Genomic DNA, 17,391 nt, shown 5'->3' with positions numbered 1-17,391 from the left:
TGACAATTAATATGGAGACACGCAGAGTGCTAAGGAAACATGTAAGAAGAGTTCCTGATTAGCTGGGGAGGTTTAAGGAACTGACATTTAAATTGAAACCCGAAGAATGAATGGAAGATAGCTAGGAGGAGGGGAAAGAATGCTTTTTAGATTCTTGCTACTCAAAAGTGTGGTCCACAGACTAGCAACATCAACTTCAGCTGGGAATGTGTTAGAAAGGCAGATGATTCATATACACATTGAAGATTCAGAGTCTCTTCTGTGGACAGTTGGAACCCATCTGAGAGTTGGAAAGAAGTCCAGCATGAGAGAACAGTGATAGAGTCGAGGCTGGACAGGAGGCGGGAAGTCAGTCATGTAGGATTTTATATATGCCCTGCATGTGTATGTGAGGGTGTGTGTGTGACCTTTTGGGGGACAGATTCTTTTTTTTTTTTTCTCTAATGTGAAATTTTTGTTGTACATTATTGTTTGTCAGTCACCATATAAATGCATCCCTTCACCCCTCGTACCCACCCTCCACCCCCCTTGCCCCTGGTAACCACCAAACAGTTCTCTCTGTCCATGTGTTAGTTTATCTTTGGGGGAGAGATTCTTATTCACAGTGTATTGGGAAGCCATTGATGGGTTTTTTTGAGGAAGAATGACATGATCAGATTTGCTTTAAGATATCACGGTCCTCATCTTGACTTCTCAGTAGCATTTGACACAGTTGATCACTGGCTCTTCCTTAAAACACTTTTATCCCTTGTGTTTCAGGACCGCTTTCTCTCTTGGTTCTCCTCCTGCCTCCCTGGCTATGCCTTCTCAGTCTCTCTCGCTGGTGTCTTCTCGTCTGTTGATTTCAAAACATTGGAGTGCCAAGGGCTTGTCCTAGGACATATTTCCCCTCTACCTACACTCTCAAGGTGATCTTATCCAGTACTATGGCTTTAAATACCACCTATTTGCTGATGACTGTCATTTACTAAGATAAATGGATAAGGATGTTCATTGTGTCACTTTTTGTAATAACTAAAAACTGGAAACAACCTAAGTGTCCATCAGTAGAAGAGTTTTTATCGGGCATCCAATGATGGGATGCATTGTACTCGAGATAAAGAATGAGGTAGAGATCTGTGTAAAAGGAGATAGAACTAAATATATAAACAGATATGTGACTATATACAAACAAATTTTTTTGTATGTGGGAAGAAATTCAAGAAACTGTTAACTGTGGTCCTTCTGTTTTCATTGTAGATTGTACACTAAATCCATAAAAAGTGAAACTCTACTTTGTCTTATTTTTTGCCTTATCTATATGGTATCTATTTGCCCTTTCTTTTATTTTTAATCTTTCTTAGTTGTGTCCCTTGTAGATTGCATAGACTTGAATATTTTTTAAACCAATTAGAAATGTATTTTCCCATAATAGGTTGGATCACTGCATATTCATTTATTGTCATATTGGATGTACTTGGCATTATTCTTGTCATCTTATTTTGTATTCTCTTTCTCTTTTTTGCTTCTTTGCTATTTCCTATAATCTGTCATATTTGTCAACATTTGTCTTTTTTGTTTATATCATTATCTGATATCACTTTTTCTGTTTTATTTTGAGTTGTGTTTCCATTCTATTTATTGGTGCATTTCTTCAGGAATATCAATTATCCATATGTTGGATCTTCATTATCTATCCTTTACATTTATCGTCTCTTTGATTACATTCATCTCTCAAACCTCTGTTCCACATCAATGGTTTTATTTTCTGAGGTGTAAATTTAAAAAATTCCTTCTGATTGCCATTTTAATAGTGCTATGGCATTTTTCTTATTCTTTCTTAAATCTATCAATCTCTTAAGAAAAGTCTAAGTCGTGTCTTATCTGAACTTTTGTTACTTGTTTTGTGAAAGCATTTAAAAAATTTTCTTGCCAAAACAAAGCAAATCTTTTCTAAGATATTTTTTGATTTCTATAATAAATCTTTTTCAAAACGATGTTCTTCATATAAATTTTTGATTGCTATATATTTTTCTTATACTTTGCAGACTCTTCATAGAACTTGTATTGGATTTTTCTGTGTACTTACCTTTGAATGAAGATAGGTCGTTTCTGGCTGCCCAAAGTTAGTACTGAATAGATTTACCTGGCATTTCTTGGCTATTCATCTTGGAGGCATTAGAATACTACTTTTAGATCTTAAGTAGGAGAAACAGAAGATGCAGGTTTATGTTACTAATTTAGTTATTCAGAATCCTGAAAGGTGTTGGGAGTGGGATGGGGCAGGATCTGAAAACTTTGCCTCTATAATTTTTCTCTGTGATTATTAAAACTATTGTACTAGAGGCTGACCTTTTCCTATTGGTTTTTCTATATGATAAAGATTATTCTAGGCTTTTTTCTGGGCAAGCACGTATATTACATATACATACATCTTACAAAAATGACGTTAAAGATGTTGTTTTGACAGTTTATATTCCTTTAAGGATTTTTATTTTAAAACTGAAAGACAGGCACATGAGTAATTGTTTTGACTTACTATTTCTACTTCTTATAGTTTACAAATCAACTATACAAACTGTGCTTTTATTCGAAAGATTTTATTCAAACTCTCCAAATAGGATAGTGATATTTGAATAGGAAAACAGAAAATTATCTAATAGAAAATGCATTGAAATGCATTTATTATATAATTCAGCATTAACAACAACTCTATATAGTAGATGAAATCATTCCATTTCCCAAACGAAGAAGATGCAGTTCAGAGATTAAGTAACTAGTCCGTATATAAGTCCATATATGGTAAAAGCTAGGACTCAGACCCAGGTGTCTCTGATTTTAAATGTGGTTTGCATTATATCCCACTGGTTTTTTTTTTTTTAATGTGAGGAAGATTGTCCTGAGCTAACATCCGTTGCCAATCTTTCTCTTTTTGCTTGAGGAAGATTGTTGCTGAGCTAACACCTGTGCTGATCTTCCTCTATTTTGTATGTGGGACACCACCACAGCATGGCTTGATGAGTGGTGTGTAGGTCTGTGCCTGGGATCCAAACCCACGAACCCTGGGCCACCAAAGCGGAGCGCACAAATGGAACCATTATGCCTCCAGAGATTATATCCCACTGTTTTGTGAACTTGTGAAAGACCCTTTCATTTCTTTCTTGTATACCTTGTTCTGAATACTCACTTTCATTTTATTTTCAGAACCAATCCTGATATAAGCTAGGAAGTATCTGACAAGCTCTAGTTGAATAAACTGAGATAAGCATATTTTCCTCACCCTTGGTGGTTTATATTTGACCCATTGTGACCCAATTTTGGAAGCAGGTTTCTGATTATATTAGAGTGGGGGTTCTATCTTATATTGCTTGTTCCCTTTTAGGAATAGAAATCCTGTTTCTGAGTCCTCAGCCAGGTCTGGGGCCTTGCCTAACTGTGGGAGATGTCCCTGGTGTTAATTACTTAATTGCTGAAAGCTTTTGCTGAATACTGCCTGGTTTTGTATTCCCCATCCCTGGTTGCCCCCACTAGAATGTGCTATTGTCCCATGCTAGGCCTTTCTGATGCCACTTGTAGTGCCCCACCACCTGTGGTCTATTGCACTGCATTTGAAATATTGTGTTGTGTCTTCTGGTCTACATTTCCTTCCAGTGTGGGTATCTGGGGCTGACTTTCCCCCACCATCCCCATCTCCTGCATCGTCTGCCATTCCTCCATGGTCAAGTCTAATCCTGGCCCCATCCGCATCCCTTACTGGGTCTTGTTCCTTGCTGCATAGTCTAGGCAATGACCCAAGACATTATGCCAAAGAGCATAAGACTTAATCCCTGTTTGAAGTCTGGCTGGTGATAGGTGTGACAGAAGCACATATATCAGAGCTGTAAGAGACCTTAGCCTTCCCCTAGCCTAACCTTCTCATATTGTGGATGAGGAAACTGAGGCAAAATTTTACACCCCAAATCACGGTTGGTGGCAGAGTTAGAACTAGAAACAATAGTAACCTCAATTAGATTTCTATTATATCTATTTTCAACAAATATTCCATATACCTAAGTAAGCCTTAAACATATTTTAAAAAGTAGATTGGAAAGACAAAAAGTTATTTCAGTATGCACTATCAATGTTTGATAAGATATTAGATTAGTACATTTTTGTTTTTATACAGATATACACCCAAAAAGGAATTACTTGGAAATTTATCTGATTTCATAACTGCCAATATATGAAAGCTGGAATTTTTTTTAAAGCAAAGCAATGTCATTCCACCAGATGTCACTGTTTGCATGTAGCAATGGAGTTACAATGATTAAAAATAAAATTCCCCCCAATCATATTTTGTAAAAAAAAATTCTATATAGTTATACTCTTATTCTTCTTTAGATTTATTATTTTATTAAGACTACAATCCCTGAATTTTTGAAAGTATTTATTACCTTTGCTCCAGATTTTAAAGATTATACTAAAGAAAATTATTTGTAGATTAGCATCTTCAAGAAGATGAACTCCTAAAGTGTTTTCTAGACCTAGGAACTTGCTTTTCAAACAACATTCTTTGTAAGTTACTGTTTTCTACATTGTGGATTGTGACCCAATAAGTGGGTTGTGAAATCAATTTAGTGGCTTGCTGCAAACACTTAAAAAAAATGTCTGGAATAGTATTACTTTGGCTAAACTTTTATACATGAGCACTCTTAAAATTTCCCTGCGAAGCCTCACCCAGGTTTGGTACTCCAGGAAGCAAGGGAAATTTGCTAAGGAAGAGATAGGGAAGATGTGATGGGGAAACTTCTCTGTTAGAGTACCACCAAGCAAGGGGAGAGTGTTGCCGGAGGGAGAATGCTTCTCCAAGCTTCACAGGGTGGAACTCACGGTCCACCCTGTGAAGTGAGCTCACAGTCACTTTTGTGGAACTCACAGAAGATGTGTGCAGAGATGTTTTATGAGTGTTCTCAGCTTAGAGCAAAGGTTTTCCAAACTTCTTTGACAGCAACCTACAATGAGAAGTACATTTTATATCTCTGGCGCCATGGGAGACTGATGTTGACTGGGAAGGAGGTTTGAACTCACTCGGAGAGAGGTGGGCTTGTTTCCTTATTCAATCCCCTCAGTGATAATAGCAATAATGATTGTAATATCAACAACTTACTGGGCATGTAGTATGTTCAAACTCTTCACACATATTATACCTAAGCATTAGACCCTGAAAGACCCGATCACCGTTGCCATTCATAGACGAGGAAACTGACACTTAGGAGGGAAAAGTGACATACTGGATATAGCGCCCCACGTGGCCAAACTGGGGCTTAAATCCTGGTGTTCAACTTCATTCCAAAGACTAGCTCTTCCCACTATATCAGTGATTTTTAGGTTTCCCCTGAGGATAAGGACCACCTGGAGTGTTTTATAAGTGTATCAATTCTCAGGCTCTATCGTGAACCTACTGAATTAGAATCTCCAGAGGAGGGATCTGGAAAGCTGTAGATTTAATAAGCATCCTGGGATATACTTATTATCAGGCTGTTTTGGGAAAGATTGTAGTACGTCAGTGGTTCTCGAACTTCAGTATGCATTTGAATCACCTGCAGGGCTGGTTAAAACACAGGTGGGGCTCTGCCCCACACCCAGAGGTTCTGATTCATTGCGTGTGATGGGGCTCAAGAATTTGCACTTCTAGCAAGTTCCTATGTGATGATAATGATGCTGGTTAGGGAACACACTTTGAGAACCACTGCGGTATATCTTGCTGACCCACGGTTCTCAGTTCCCCAGGATAGGTCTGGGACAAGCTTTGGCTGTGGGACTTTTCTTGGTCAGCCAAAATTCAACAATACTTATTCAGTACCTACTACATTTGCATCCATATGAGACAGAAAATGAATAAGAATCACTTTTCCCCCTAAACCAGCCTATGATCTACTGTGGAAAAGATATACAGAATAAAGTATAGTATATTTTATAATGAAAGAGCAGATCAAATGCAGCAGGAAAACTGGGGAGGTAATGATGAATTTTGAATGGGCAGGGGGCATTTGTAAAGGTCTCACGGAGAGGTTGAATCTGAAAGCCTGTTTTAATCATTTCCATAATCACACTGTACTGTAACTTGGTTTGCCTGTCTCCTTTATTGCCCCCATAGTAGTCTCAGCACTTAGGACACCTTTTGCAAAGTGAATGCAGTTGGACAGGGTGTTAGGGGAGGGAAGTAGGATTGGTAGGGTAGATGGTGCCCAGACTGTGGAGGACCCTGACTGCCAGGCTCAGGAGAGGGGCAGTCAGGGTCAGGTTTGGAGAGGGGGTGACTGATGACACCTCTGGCAGGGGTATATAGCATGGATTGGAGGAGGGAGAGTCTGGAGGTAAGGGACCAGCAAAGACGTTATCATGGGACTCAGGTGAGAGAAAATGTAATGGCAGGAGAGACATTCTGGAGGCTGAAGGAACAGGGCAAGTCATTACTGTTGGGAGTGACAGAGAGGTTGGAGATGAAGAGATTTCAGTCTGAACCACTGAGATGGTGGTGTTTTCCAAAGAGTAGAACTCTAGAAAGGATTGGTTCTTTTCTCTGGAAATCAAAATCTGGAGAAAAATTTCAAAGTCAGTGATTCATCTTTGTCATACAGGAACAGTTGCTAACTTTGGTAGCCTTTCTGCTAAGGCCCATTCATGTCTGCTAGAGCTATGCACTCTAAAATGTCCAGTGACTTCTTTCACTTTCCTTCCAACCAACCACAATTTCTGTTTCTTTAGTGAGCTATTGGAACATGAAAGGGCAAAAGACAATAAGATGTGAATGACTCTTACTACCTTGTTTTTGGCTTAGGGTCAGGTAAAAACACAGCAGTGCCTCAAAGTAGCTTCTTAAGTCACCCTCTCCTCCCTGATCTTAGAAATAATTTACTGATCTTGATGTATGTAGTCTCCTGGCTCATTATTCTAGCCAATAGACCTTACCCTATTCTTTTGTTTTCCCTGGATATATCAGTCAAAATTTAGTTGCAGAAAACCAAAATATTTTTGGCTATTTTAAGCAAAAAGTGATTTAGTAATGGGAATTCAATGCTTACAAAGTCAATGGAAAGATTGGAAAAATGGGCCCTAGGTAGGGAGGGCTTACAGAGATGACTCACACAGCATGCTTAACTGGCTGCCAAGGTTGCTGCTCCTTCTGGCATAGTCCAGAAGGCGGGAAATCTGGAAGACAATGCTGGCAACATAGCACCTTAGCTGAGAGTCAGGGATCACGTGGTCTCTACTGTCAACACTTTTGACTCTGAAGCCACACTATGTCTGTTTGATATGCTCACTAGCAAAAAAAAAAAAAAAAAAAAAGGCAACCTATAAAAGAAGTAACTGGAACACTGCTACAGAAGAACTCAACGTTGCCTTGACTGCTTGCCAACAGAAACATCAGAACCTTCTTCCTTCCAAGTTGTATGTGAGTGCATCTGCTTAGCGTATCCTAAATCACATTGAGGACACTGGCTGCAGGAAAGTTTTTACGTCTCCATCCTCAGCAGGAAAGCATATTAGAAGGAGGGTGGATTTTATGTCGAGTAGCAGTCTACTGTATTCACTGTGTTGGGAGTTGAGCTTTATTTTCTACTCGAATTCAGATGTTGACTGGGTGAGATAGGAAGATTTTTTACATGACTCTACTTTGGCAAAGCCCTACCTTCTCCAGCCAGGCTCTGGGTGGGCCTGTTTTTTAAGAGCTGGTATGATGGGATCTGAGGGTTTCGGCATATTATGAAGTAATTAAAGTCAGTTGGGTGTGTGTGTGCTTAGTCTTCACATTTGGTGGCTCATAAAATGATTGTCTGTTTATATAATGGTATACCAAAAAGCTAGAGGGAACACTGACTCTAGATACTGCCATGTGAAATTGACATTGTTATATAGTCTGTGTAGGGCCAATTTATACTCATTTATATTTCTTTTACAGTAAGTGCTGCAGCACAAAAGTTTATTTTCAAGCAGTCTGTAAGTCAGGCATTAATGACACGTTTTGCCTTCAAATTTTGATTTACCTCATCTTTTTGATTTAATTAAGGCTTTTGTTGATAGGCTTTGAACCTCCTATATATATCCTTATATATATATACAGTCTGTAGCCTAACAGGGAAGACCTGATGCTGTAACAGTTCTCTCTTCCTCCTGGAAAGATATAAATCAAGAAGAGAAAACTTTAACGTGAGAAGGCAGTTCTGTTTAGGCTGACGCTTTGCCTCAGTCTAAGAAATGAAACCGTTTCCCGTGAGCTTGGAGTGGGGAGCAGGTTAGTGATCAGAGGGGAGAGAATTTTTACCTCTTTTATAATCAGGCTTTCATAGGGTGAGTCTATGATTCCAATATAATAAACAAAACCATCATAAATCTCACTACTGAAATGTATTCAGAACCAAACATGAATTATTTTTAAATTATTTCCTGTTTTGGATAATCTGACTTCTGCACAGTTTCTGTTTGGTACAGATATCAAACGTCAATTTGTTTATTTCAGTAGACATATGAAATGAGAGCAAACATCTTTTGCTTTATCAATGACTTAAAAAACAAATTTATTTTTTTTAATCACACTGCAGAATACTGCAAGGAATTCCTGCTATGGGTGACAATCAAGAATATGTTGCTGTCCTTCCAACAACACCAGGGATACCGCCTGGATTGGCACCAGACGCTAGACAGCATGCTCACAAACCAGACCTACAACTCTTGGGAGAGGAAGTAAGAATTTCCTATAGTATTAGTTTTCCCTACCTCACAAGTTCTCAAACTTTTTGGTTTCAGGACCCTTTTTACACTCTTAAAAATTATTGAGGACCTCAATAATTATTTATGTGGGTTATATCTATTGAAATTTAAAATTTTGAAAATTAAAACTGAGAAAATGCCAAGATGTTTGTTTTTTATTAAATTTTATTTAATTTATTTAATATAACATATATATTTAAATAAATATATATTATTAAATAAATAAATATATATAAATAATAAATATTATATATTTAATATAATACAAAATAATTTAACTAATATAAAATTTTATTAAAATTAATAAAGTCATATATGTTAATATACATAATATACTTTTATAAAAAATAATAATTTTTTTACACAAAATATTTGGTGTGAAAACTAGGGCTTTTTTCTTTTTTGCAAATCTCTTTAATGTCAGCTAAATTCTTTTGTCTGCTTCTGCACTCTATTTTGTGGTGGTCTGTTTTTGTTGAAATATATAAGGCAAATTCTGGTCCCACACAGATTTGTAGTTGGAAAAAGAAAGATTATTTTAATAGCTTTTTAACATAATTATGGATATTTTCCAAAACTTATCAAGTGTTAGTTTCCTGAAAGTTAGTTGTGAGACTTCCGCTTCTGGGGAAGATAGAGCAGAAGTACTTTTCCCTGTTCTTCCTGCTAAGCACAACCAAGCCCCTGGACGTTGTAAACGTAAGAAGCCTCTGAAAGGTGGAGAGAATGAGGCACACACACCAGGAACCTTGGGACCCAAGAAATGATGTGGTGCTGAGTCAGTTCCTTCGGTTTTCTTTTTTGCTTCATATAACTTATACTGGGATCTGAAAAATTGGTAACCTAGAAACAAAAATAGGTAAAGACAAAAAAAAGTCCCAATAAAAGCCTGCTCTCTCTAGCCAAAGAACCAGGGAAGAGGCAGCCCAGCAAGACAGGAAACTTTTATTTATTTATTTATTTATTTATTTATTTATTTATTTATTTATTTATTTTTGTGAGGAGATCAGACCTATGCTAACATCTGCCAATCCTCCTCTTTTTTGTTTTTTTGCTGAAGAAGACTGGCCCCGGGCTAACATCCGTGCCCACTTTCCTCCACTTTATATGGGACGCCGCCACAGCATGGCTTGACAAACAGTGCGACAGTGCGTGCCCAGAATCCAAACCAGCGAACCCCGGGCCACCGCAGCGGAGCGCGCACACTTAACTGCTTGCGCCACCGGGCCAGCCCCGACAGGAAACTTTTAGACCATAAACTCTCTACTCTAGACAAACACCACAGAAAAACCTGTGGCCCCATACTCACTCCCACCAGTAGAGGCCTAGTGGGAAATCTAGACTTTTACTCTTGCCAGAGTGTAATGAGGCACTCTAACACTCCTGCGAGGGTGGCGTCAGAGAAGGCTGAGTGTGGAGCTGGGACTTTCATCTTAACAGAGTAATGATGAGGTTTCCCCTCCATGGTATCAGTTGAGACCACATGGAGATCCTGGACTTTCATCTCCACGTAGCAATAATGAGCCACTCCTCTCCCTCCCACTCTGGTGGTATCAGAGAAGGCCTAGTGGAGTGTCAGCTAAAATAGGTCTAAAAAAGATCCAGAGTCTCATAGCATGATACTGAAAATATCCAAATTTCAATTGAAAATCACTAATGATACAAAGACCTAGGAAAATCTCAAACTGAATGTAAAAGACAATCAATAGACGCCAGCACTGGGATGACAGAGATATTAGAATTATCTGACAAAGATTTGAAAGCCACTATCATAAAAATTCTTCAATGAGCAATTATGAACACACTTGAAACAAATTTTTAAATTTGTTTAAAATAGAAATAGAAAGTCTTAGTAAACAAATTTAAGATATAGAGCAGAAACATGAAAATTTTAGAATTGAAAAATATAACTGAAATAAAAATCTCAGTGGATGGGCTCAAAGGGAGAATGGAAGAGACAGGAAAGAATCAGTGAACTTGAAGGTAGAACAATAGAATTTATCCAGTCTGAACAACAAACAGAAATAGACTAAAAATGAAAGTTAACAGAGCCTCAAGGATCTGTGGGAATATAACAAAAGATCTAACATTTGTGTTATTGCAGTCCTGGAAGGAGAAGAAAAAAAAGAGGGGTGACTGAAAAGATATTAGAAGAAATAATGGCTGAAAAATTCCCCAATTTAGCAAAAGACTTAAACGTATTCAGGACGCTGAGCAAACTCCGAGGAGGAAAAATCCAAAGAACTCTGTACCAAGCCACATAACAGTCAAACTTCTGAAAACTAATGCTAAAGAAAAAACCTTGAAAGCCGCCAGAGAGAAACAATGTGTGACCTACAGGAGAAAAACAATTTGAATGGCAGTGGATTTCCTCAGAAACTGTGGAAGCCAGAAGTCAGTGGCAGAACATTTTTCAAGTGCGGAAAGAAAAGAACTATGATTCCAGAGTCCTATATCCAGAGAAAATATCCTTCAGGAATGAAGGGGAGGGCCGGCTCCGTGGCTTGGCGGTTAAGTGCGCGCGCTCTGATGCTGGAGGCCCGGGTTCGGATCCCGGGAGCGCCCAGAGGCACCACTTCTCCGTCCAACGTGAGGCCGGGTCCCACGTGCAGCAACTAGAAGGATGTGAACCTATGACATACGGCTATCTACTGGGGCTTTGGGGGGAAAAAACTGAATAAATAAAATCTTTAAAAAAAAAAAAAAAAAAAAGGAATGAAGGGGAATCAAGACATTTTCAGATGAAAGGAAACTGAGAGAATTTGTCTCCAGAAGACCTACCCTAAAAGAATGGCAAGAAGAAGTTCTCTAAACAGGAATAAAATGATGAAAGAAGAAAGCTTGGAATATCTAGAAGGAATGAAAACACGTAAAGCAAAAATATGGGTAAATGCAGTAGAGTTTCCTTCTCCTTTTGAATTTTCTGAGTTATGTTTGTCAGTTGAAGCAAAAATTATCATATTGTTAAATGTAATTAAGGAAATGTTTAAGACAATTATATTATAAATGGAGAAGGATAAAGAGACATACAGGGAGGCAAGATTTCTACACCTCACTTGAACTGGTAAAATGATGACATCAGTAAACTTTAATAAGTTATGTTTATATAATGTAATACCTAGAGCAAAGCTAAAGAGCTGTACAGAGAGATACACTCAAAAATATCATAGATAAATAAAAGTGGAATTCTAAAATATGTCCAAGTAACAGGAAGGCAGGAAAAAGAAAACAGAGAAACAAAACAAAGCAGAGAGAATAAACAGAAAACAAAAAATGAAATGGCAGACGAAATTCCTAACTTAAATGTAAATGGTCTAAATATACCAGGTAAGTAACAGAGATTGCAGAGTGGATTAAAATACATGGCCCAACTATATAGTGTCTACAAGAAACTGACTCCCAATGTAATGATATAGGGATGTTGAAAGTAAAAGGGTAAAAAAAGATATACATGCAAACATTAATCAAAGAAAGCAGGAGTGGCTATATTAATATCAGATAAAGTAGACTTCCAAGCAAATAAAGTTATCAGAGACAGAGAGAGGCATTATATTATGATAAAAGTGTCAATCCACCAGGAAGAAATTACAATCTTAAAAAGTGTATGCACCAAACAACAGAACTACAAAATATGTGAAGCAAAAACTGATAGAACTGAAAGGAGAAATAGGCAATTCCACGATTATAGTTGGAAATTTAACCCCTCTCTAAATAGTTGATAGAACACGTAGACAGAAAATCAGCAAGGATATAGAAGAATTCAACAACTCCATCAACCAACAGGATCTAATTGAAATTTATAGAACACTACACCCAACAAGAGCAGAATACACATTCTTTTTATGTTCCAACGGAATGTATACCAAGATAGAGCAAATCCAAAATGGAATCAAACTAAAGATCAATATCAAAGATAACAGAAAAATCTCCAAATGATTGGAATCAAAACAATACATTTATAAGTAATCCATGGGTTAAAAAGGAAATCTCAAGGGATTTGGGAAAAAACATTGAAAATCAATTGAACTGAATTAAAATGAAAAAAAAAAAAATCAAAATTTGTGGAACACGGCTAAGCCAGTGCAGAGAGAGAAATTTATAGCACTAAATGCTTATAATAGAAAAGAGAAAGTATCAAATCAATAATTTAAGCTCCCATCTCAAGAACCTAGAAAAAGAAGAGCAAAATAAACCCAAAGCAAGCAGAAGGAAGTAATAATAAAGAGCAGAAATCAATGAAATTGAAAACAGAAAAACAATAGAGAAAATCAATGAAACAAGGAGCTAGGTCTTTGAAAAGATTAATAAAATTGATCTCTAGCAAGACTGAAAAGGAAAAAAAAGAGAAACAACTTAAGTTACCAATGTTAGAAATGATACAGGAGCTATCACTACAGATGCTTGCAGACATCAAAAGAATAATAAGGGAATACTGTGAACAACTTTACACATATAAATTTGACAACTTAGATGAAACGGAGCAATTCCTCAAAAAACACCAACTACCACAACTAACTCAATATGAAATAGATATTTAAATAGCCCTATAACTATTAAGGAAGTTGAATTCTTTTTTTTCAATTTTTTATTGAGGTCATAATGGTTTATAACATTGTGTAATTTCAGGTGTACATTGTTATTTATCAGTTTCTGTATAGACTGCATCGTACTCACCACCAATATTCTAATTTTTGTCCATCACCATACATATGCGCCCCTTTACCCCTTTACCCCTTTCGCCCAACCCCCCACCCCTGGAAATTGAATTCTTAATTTGGAAAACTCTCCTCTCAGCCCTCTGGAAAACAGTTTGGCAGGTTTATTTATTTTTTAAACTGAACATGCAACTACTACTCAGCAATAAAAAGGAATGAATTATTGATACATGCGACTTACAAGGGTGAATCTTCAGAGAATTATGCTGAGAAAAACCAATTCTAAAAGATTACATACTGTATGATTTCATTATATAACATTCTTGAAATGAGAAAATTATGGAAATGAAGAACAGATTAATAGTTTCCAGGGTTTCAGGATGGGGACAGGGGTGAGAGTGTCTGTAACAGGACAGCATGAGGGATCATTGTGATGACGGAAATGTTGTCTTGACTGTATCAATGTCGATATTTCGTTTGTGATATTGTACTATAATTTTGCAAGATGTTACCTTTGAGGTAAACTGGGTAAAAGAGAAACTTAGTTAAAAAGAGAATATTAAATGATAATGTGTACAGCTAGAAGAGAATGTATTAAAGGATCATTTGTATAGCTAAAAAGGTTTGTTGCAATTGAAATCTGAAACCATATCAATGACTTTTTCATACCTCATTAAAATCTATTGGTTTATTTTGTACTTTGAATGGATTTTATACCTGTTCATGATTTTGTAACATCATGTGTTGGTTATTTGGAAAATATTGTTCACCAAGTTATGTAGATCTTCAAATGTTGACACATTTCACTATATATATTATCAAAATATCTTATTTTTAATATTATCAGAAAAATGTTTTAGTATTAGGAACCTGGCAAGCTCGTGATGAAGGACACAAATTTTCCAAAATTCTAGTTTTTGCTAAAAGCTTACATTTTTTAATGGCCACAAATACTCTCCATGGTTTTATTTGAAATGACAAGTTTGCTTCATTCATTTTTCAAGAAAATACTTGCCACATACTCAAGTCTGAATAACCATAGTTTGGTGTTTGTCCTTTCAAATAAAAATGATGGCAAATTCAGTTCACAACTCAAGCAATAGCACATGTGCTTTTCCTCAAAACCACGATCCTACCTCACTGTGGCCACAGAGACCCTTAATGTGTACTTCTCCTTCAGTCACATTGAGTATTAAAAAGATGTGTACTTAAAAATTGGGATTCAATAAAATTAACAATTTTTCTTGCTTCCTGCCAGGCATTTTTAGGGTGCCGCCGCCTTAATTCATGCTAAGGCACAATTGGTTTTACCCAATACATTTTTTTACACTATCAGTGCAAATTTCAACACAGTGAAAAAGGTCAATAGCCTCTTAGTATTGTTAAAGAAATAGTTTTCAAGTGTGGAAAGGTCTTGAAAAGTCCCTGAAAAAGTTCTTGAGGCTCTCCAGTGTCTCAGACCATATTTTAAAAACTATTGTTTGTCCTTATGTTTCATGTATATGAAGCTTAATTTACCCCTGACACAAATTTGCGTTCTCTCTCTCTTTTAGTGAACAGAATGTCCTGAGCTTGGTCTTCAGAGTGAACAGGAGTTATTATATTGTGTTGTAAACACATAGTAACCGTAGGGGCTGTGCAGGTACTGTTGTATGAAATTAACCTGGGTTGCTTTATAGTTAGTAATTCAGTTTGCTGTGCAATCTCTACCCTTTTGTCAGGTTCTAGCAGCCACCAACACTGCTGTTTCTAACCATTTTCCTCTGTCTCCTTTTAGAAAGTTCTGAGCATTGCTGGTGAAACAATTTACCATGACAAGTGTTTATTCACTAGTTTAATTTGATAAATTCAGTCCTGAAGTTGCCTCCGTGTTTCTTCTTGAGAGCAAAGTACTGCTGTTAGCGATAGATTTTCCTCTCTTCCCACTTGGAGGCTTGTATCCTGCTTACTTCTAGGGGAATGATTTTATTCTGGATGCTTAAACTGCTGGAAGTCTATCTACTGCATGAAAGAAGTTATTGTATTGTACGTGACATATCATTTGATTACCTGAAATCTTAATTTCTGGGTGATCTTTGGGAGAAGAATTGTCAGCTGAGTTTGGAAGAGTTTATTCGTTTTTTAGCAAGGACTTCTTGGCTCTAGGTCTGTACAGCAGAAAGGGATGCAGTGTGCCCAGCAAAACAGAGGATGAGTGAGATGGAAACATGATTTTGAACACTTATGTTCGACAAATTAACCTGGCAACTGCAAAATCCGCTTTCTCTGAATACTCTGTTGGTAGATAGGAAGCACGTGATCAAGTGTACGGCATAGTTGAAGTATATCTGACTAGAAATAAAAGTGGTCAAAACTCAGCGTCACCTTATCATTGTGACTCTATTTATTGTGTTTGGGTCTTTGTATTTACTCTTGAAAATTTGTGTAACACCCACGCTCCAAGAGATGTCACTGTTAAGGTTTCATAGTTAATGCTAGAATAATGCTTGTGAGCTAATGCTCTAAAATCATTTGAGCTCATTTTTCTGGTGAAAGAAGTCTTTTTGGGGAAAATGCATAGTCCAATTAAATATTATTAAAAGTCAATGAAAATATTAAAGAAAACATAATTACCAATAGCACCATGGATTCAAACAGTTATTGTTTTAAAAATCTTACCACATTTTCTTCCAGCTCTTGTCATGAGTGACTGATTAATTTTTTACCTCCAACTATTTTTAAAAATTATATTTTCTTATATTGTTTGCTTTGTTATTTTCCTATTATTTTATTGAAATAAACTTCATTTTTTGGAATAGTTTTAGACTTACAGAAAAATTAAAGACAATATGATGTTTCCCATATATCACACACCCTGTTTCCCCTATCATTAATATAATAGTGGGTTCAATAGTGGCCCCAAAAGGTATGTCCAAGTCCTAATCCACAGTACTTATGAATGTGACCTTATTTAGAAGTAGGGGTTTTGCAGATGTAATTAAGAATCTTGGGATGGATCATCCTGGATTTAGGGTGGGCCCTAAATCCAATAGGACTGGTGTCCTTATAAGAGGACAATGCCACGTGAACACACAGACACACAGGGAAGAAGGCTGTGTGACAATAGAGACAGAGATTGGAATGATGCAGCTGCAAGCCAAGGAATGCCAAGGATTGCTGGCAACCACCAGAAGCTAGGAAGAGGCAAGGAAGGATTCTTAGCTAGAGCCTTCAGAGGAAGCATGGACCTTGATTTTGGATTTCTAGTCTCCAAGACTGTGAGAGAATACATTTCTGTTGTTTTAAGCCATACAGTGGTGGTTTGTTATGGCAGCCCCCCGGGAAATGAATACATCTTACAGTTGTATGGTACATTTGTTAAGATCAATGAACCAATGTTTATACATCATTAATAACTAAGATCCATACTTCATTCAGATTTCCTTAGTTTTTATGCAATGTTCATTTTCTGTTCCAGGATGCCATCCAAGATACCACATTACATTTAGTTGTCTCCTTAGGCTTCTCTTGGCTGTGACAGTTGCTGAGACTTTCCTTGTTTTTGATGACCTTGACAGTTTTGGGGAGTACTGGTCAGGTATCTTGTAGAATGTCCCCCAGTTGGGATTTACCTGATGTGGTTTTAGGAGGGAGACCACTAAGGTGAAGTGCCATTCTCATCACATCATATCAAGGGTACATCTTATCAACGTGACTTATCACTGTTGGTGTTAATCCTGATCACCTGGCAAAGGTAGTGTTTGCCAAGTTTCTTCTTTGTCAAGTTTCTCTTTTTTTCCAACATTTTCCATACTCTACTCTTTGGAAGGAAGTCACTGTGTGCAGCTTACACTTAAGTAATGTGGAGTTATGCTCCACCTCCTTGAGGGTAGAGTATATACAAAAATTGATTTGAATTCATCTGTGTAGGAGATTTGTCTATTCTTCCCATTTATTTATTTATTCAATTATTTATTTATATCAATATGACTCATGGGTATTTATGTTATACTTAGAGTTGTAATCC

The 17,391-nt window shown here is 37.0% G+C and overlaps 1 protein-coding gene across 1 annotated transcript in view; it reads left to right on the top strand.

Annotated features, from left to right (window-relative positions):
* TTC6 (tetratricopeptide repeat domain 6) overlaps positions 1–17,391 on the top strand; it is a 189,300-nt gene that overhangs the window by 71,693 nt on the left and 100,216 nt on the right. Inside the window, exon 6 of the mRNA XM_087429089.1 lies at positions 8,562–8,703. Coding sequence (XP_087285215.1) covers positions 8,562–8,703 — 142 coding nt within the window. The remainder of the gene's footprint in view (positions 1–8,561; positions 8,704–17,391) is intronic.

Source organism: Ceratotherium simum, chromosome 3 (assembly GCF_057802395.1).
Source record: "Ceratotherium simum simum isolate JZ-2026a chromosome 3, ASM5780239v1, whole genome shotgun sequence".
Classification (NCBI taxonomy): Eukaryota; Metazoa; Chordata; class Mammalia; order Perissodactyla; family Rhinocerotidae; genus Ceratotherium; species Ceratotherium simum.
This window is presented reverse-complemented; position numbering and strand designations above follow the sequence as displayed.